The sequence below is a fragment of the Pundamilia nyererei genome, unplaced genomic scaffold, assembly GCF_000239375.1.
Source record: "Pundamilia nyererei isolate P.nyererei 1_Seehausen unplaced genomic scaffold, PunNye1.0 scaffold00443, whole genome shotgun sequence".
NCBI lineage: Eukaryota > Metazoa > Chordata > Actinopteri > Cichliformes > Cichlidae > Pundamilia > Pundamilia nyererei.
Window position 1 is genome coordinate 240,052 of NW_005187844.1, and position 4,818 is coordinate 244,869.

General features: G+C 38.1%; 1 protein-coding gene across 1 annotated transcript; it reads left to right on the plus strand.

Annotated features, from left to right (window-relative positions):
- Window positions 1-517: 517 nt before the first annotated feature.
- Window positions 518-4,418, plus strand: LOC102209736 (extracellular calcium-sensing receptor-like). Its single transcript, XM_005753619.2, has 8 exons — window positions 518-666; window positions 1,121-1,415; window positions 1,524-1,813; window positions 1,930-2,225; window positions 2,660-2,865; window positions 3,009-3,230; window positions 3,311-3,434; window positions 3,514-4,418. The coding sequence occupies exons 2-8, from the start codon at window positions 1,155-1,157 to the stop codon at window positions 4,416-4,418; spliced, it is 2,304 nt and encodes a 767-aa protein (XP_005753676.1). The 5' UTR covers window positions 518-666; window positions 1,121-1,154.
- The last annotated feature ends 400 nt before the right edge of the window (window positions 4,419-4,818 follow it).

Here is a 4,818-nt window from a genome sequence, read left to right on the forward strand (position 1 = left end):
TTTCACAGAAGTGACATAAATAAACAAAAATTAAATACCTTTTTTTTTCTTATTTTATACTGCTATACAAGTGCCCTAATTTTTTGTACATTTAGGATGTTCTGGATCAATGGATAATTAATAAATGATCAATTTCTTAATGTGAGACAAGCTATTTATACATTCTAAATATATCAATTGTTAAAAGTTAAACTAATTATGAAATGATTTTTGGCCTAGGCAACTCAAAGTCACCAAACCACACTGGGACGGCATAGAATATGATTAATATCTGGGGGTTTTGAAAAAAAATACTTGGTAAGAGGATGTACTTGAGAAGGTTAAAAAAAACAAGAAAAAAGATTTCTCCAAAGACTTATATAAACGAGGGAAAACAAACGTACGCCCATATGCACACGCTGGATGTCAGACAGAGATGGAAAGATCAGCTGTTTTAATTGGTCTGGTATTGGCTGCTCATCTGACTCAAACAACCATGTCTACAGGGGCTTGGGCTGGTACGGTAGTATCATCTGTGAAATGCAAGCTGCAAGGAAGCACTCATTTACCTGCATTTTCAAAGGACGGGGACTTTGTTATTGGTGGTGCTTTTTCCCTTCATGCCTACACACACACAGTTTACAATGACTACACCATCATACCCGAGCCTGTGAATTGCAAAGGAAGGTCAGTACTGGGATGAAGAGAGTGCTCAAAACATGTTGGACTGTCTAAAAATAAAACTATTTTCACATGTTTTATGTTCTGTAGTATTACATTGCTCTTGTGTGGTGCTGAAAAAAAAAATTAACAAGAAAAGTATTCCAATAGTCAGTCATTTATATTCTTGGAAGTAATAGTTGTATTTTGAAAACAGAAATCATATTGTTAAACAACAATTTAAAAAAAATTGAACAGGAAATGACAAGCCTTTACATATTTATTTATACATTTTTGTGATCTTGTGAGCATGATAATCATTTTTGCTGAATTTAACTGGTCAGACAATGTGTTGAAGTACCCTTATACAATGAAGTCATTATCTGGCCATGGTCAAAACCCACAACTCCTACAATGTTTTCTTGTGACATTTAACCTAAGTCTGTAGTTTAATTTCTAACAGTGAGTTGACTTTCTGCAGCATTATCACCAGTGAACTGCAATCATTACGTGCAATGGTCTTTGCCATAGAAGAGATTAACAACAGCACAGAGCTGCTGCCCAGAATTAGGCTCGGGTATCAGATCTATGACTCATGTGCATCAGTGGCTGTGGCAGTGCATGTGGCATTTCAGTTTCTAAATGGCTTCGACCCTGTGTTTTTTATTGGTAACAATTGCTCACAATCTGGTATGGTGATGGCCGTTGTTGGGGACTCTGGGTCTACGACATCCATCAGTTTGTCACAAGTCATCAGGGCCTTTAACATTCCCCAAGTAAATGTTTCCAATTTTTGTCAATTTTTGTATTTACATTAAGCATGTGCATGATATTTGATTTTGCGGTTCTTTTACATTTACACTGTTTTATTTCTTTTGGTTTAGGTGAGCCACTTTTCGACATGTGCATGCTTGTCTGACAAGCAGCAGTACCCAAGTTTTTTCAGAACAATTCCCAGTGACCAGATTCAAGCTGAAGCACTAGCCAAGCTAGTGAAACACTTTGGCTGGACTTGGATAGGTGCTGTTCGGTCAGATTCGGATTATGGAAATAAGGGCATGGCTTCTTTTCTCCAAGCAGCACAGAAAGAGGGGATCTGTGTGGAATACTCTGTATCTTTTTATCGGACAGACCCACAGAGCAGAATTCAGAGAGTGGCAGATGTTATCCGCAGGTTTCTTCATCACAGATATTTATTGTGCATTAACTTGTTTAATTATCTTTAAAATAAACATTTGATGATGTGAAGACATAAAAACATCTTTCTAATGCACTATGTTGTTTGTCAAGGTCTACAGCTATGGTTGTTGTCGCATTTGCAGCTTTAGGAGACATGGGGATACTGCTGGAGGAGCTTTCACGTGAGCCTTCCCCACCCCGCCAGTGGATAGGCAGTGAGTCTTGGATAACATACTCAGAATTAACGAAATTCCATTTATGTGCTGGGGCCATTGGATTTGCGATTCCGAAGTCAGTAATTCCAGGTCTCAGAGACTTCTTGTTGAATCTGTCTCCCTCTGAAGTGGCTGCTTCTCAAATACTTACTGAGTTTTGGGAAGGTTCATTCAACTGCACACTTAAAAACAGTAAGGAATGTTTCTAGGTTTAAATGATCCTGTCAAACTTCTGGTGTTACAAGGTGCACTGTTGATCCATGAGCTTGAAGTATTAATGGTAGCAATGAAATATGAGACAGGTGGCTCTCTACAAATATTGATACTTATGATACCTTGTCTAAGGAACATGGAAAGAAAAGTTTCTTGGAAAATTTCTTTCCAAGCTCCTTAGACAACGATGACCTGGATGTCTGAGAACCGCCACAGATTTATGATGACTTCTAATTCAGTTGAAGTTTACGTGACTTAGTTTTTGTATTACAGACTTTACATATCTATATATTTTTAATCTTTTGAGATTATGAATCACAGTGGTAATGTAATTTGTAAGTACATAAATGAGATCTGAGACTAGTTTGAATTTCAGAGTTTAAAATGTCAGTTCTGTCTTTGTTTATTTTTAGATACTGCTGCAGACAAGAAGGTATGTGATGGAAAAGAAGACATAAACAGTCTCCATAATCAGTACACTGACACATCTCAGCTCAGAATTACTAACATGGTGTACAAAGCTGTGTATGCAATAGCACATGCCATTCATAATGCAATGTGTCGAGGAGCAAATGTCACAGCTCAGTGTGACACATTAACCAAGTTGCAGTCCAAACAGGTCAGAAGAAATACATATCTTAATGGCAGTTTCCGTCATCACCTCTAATATAACTTGGATCAAATAAAGTATTACTATTAATAATTGCAATATTGTATGTATTTTCTTTCTCTCCCACCCTCTCTCTTTATTCATTTTTACAGATTTTAATTGAACTGAAAAAAGTTAATTTTACCCAAAATGGATATGATGTGTCATTTAATGCTAATGGGGATCCTGTGGCTATTTATGAGCTCATCAACTGGCAGAAAAGTGAAAGTGGAATCATTGATATGATAACTGTGGGGCTGTATGATGCATCACTACCAGTGGGCCACGAATTTTGGATTAACAGAAACATTACCTGGATGGAGGATAGCAGAAAAGTAATGACTCAAAGGATGAGAATCTAACTCTACTGAACAAGATAATTTATATTTATTATGCCACCTTTGTGTGTTGACAGGTGCCAGTGTCAGTGTGCACTGACAGTTGTCCTCCAGGAACTCGTAAAGTACTGCAGAAAGGAAAACCCATCTGCTGCTATGACTGTATAGCGTGTCCTGAGGGAGAGATCAGTAATACAACAGGTAAAATCAAATTTTTGTCCAAGCATTTAAAATGGTTTTACGCTTCCCAGAAGTCTCTCTTTTTTTTTTCTTTATTCAGATTCTGCTGATTGTCTACGCTGTCACACGGAATTCTGGCCTAATGCAAAGAGAGACACTTGTATCCCTAAGCCTGTAGAGTATCTTTCCTTTCAAGGCATCCTAGGAATTATCCTGGCTACATTCTCAGTTGTGGGTGCTTTTCTGGCTATTATCACGGCGGCTGTGTTCTTTCATCACAGGACATCTCCAATAGTTAGGGCCAACAACTCTGAGCTGAGCTTTCTGCTGCTCATCTCTCTCACTCTGTGTTTCTTATGTTCATTAACTTTCATTGGAGCACCATCAGAGTGGTCCTGCATGCTGCGTCACACTGCATTTGGGATCACCTTTGTACTCTGTATCTCCTGTGTACTTGGGAAAACCATAGTGGTTTTAATGGCTTTTAAAGCTACACTTCCAGGTAGCAATGTCATGAAATGGTTTGGTCCTCCACAACAAAGAATGACTGTTGTGTCTTTCACCTTTATTCAAGTTTTAATATGTACTATTTGGTTGGTAGTGAGCCCTCCTTTTCCAATAAAAAATCTAACCACATACAAGGAGAAAATCATATTGGAATGTGCATTAGGCTCTGCTGTTGGCTTCTGGGCTGTTCTCGGTTACATAGGCCTACTTGCTGCCTTTTGTTTTGTTTTAGCTGTCTTAGCCCGCAAATTACCTGATAATTTCAATGAAGCCAAGCTTATCACTTTCAGCATGCTGATATTCTGTGCAGTGTGGATCACCTTTATCCCAGCATATGTCAGCTCTCCTGGGAAATTTACAGTGGTTGTGGAGATTTTTGCCATTCTGGCCTCCAGCTTTGGTCTAATAATGTGTATATTTGCTCCAAAGTGTTTTATCATATTGTTTAAGCCTGAGAAGAACACCAAGAAATATTTAATGAACAAAAATCAGTCATAGTCTATTAACAATCGGAAAATGGTGAATATTCTAATCGCAAACTTAAATTGTGCCCCTTCAAAATATTTTTGTTGTTGTTGCTAAGTTCAAATTCATATGTCATTATTTATTTTTTTGTACATGTAATTATTTAGTGTATGGATATTTCATTGAGAGTCAATCACATAAATAAATGTAAAGTCATATTTAACACTCAGTGTGTGGTTCTGAGTTATTTCTCACGTGGTGTGAGCAGATGATTCTGCTCACACCACGTGACAAAGGAGTCGACCACAGCCCGGTACTCTGTCTCATCATCCCTGCTGATGCATCCAACCACCGCAGAGTCATCAGAAAACTTCTGAAGATGGCAGGTCTCTGTGCAGTGGCTGAAGTCTGTGGTGTAGAGGGTGAAGAGGAA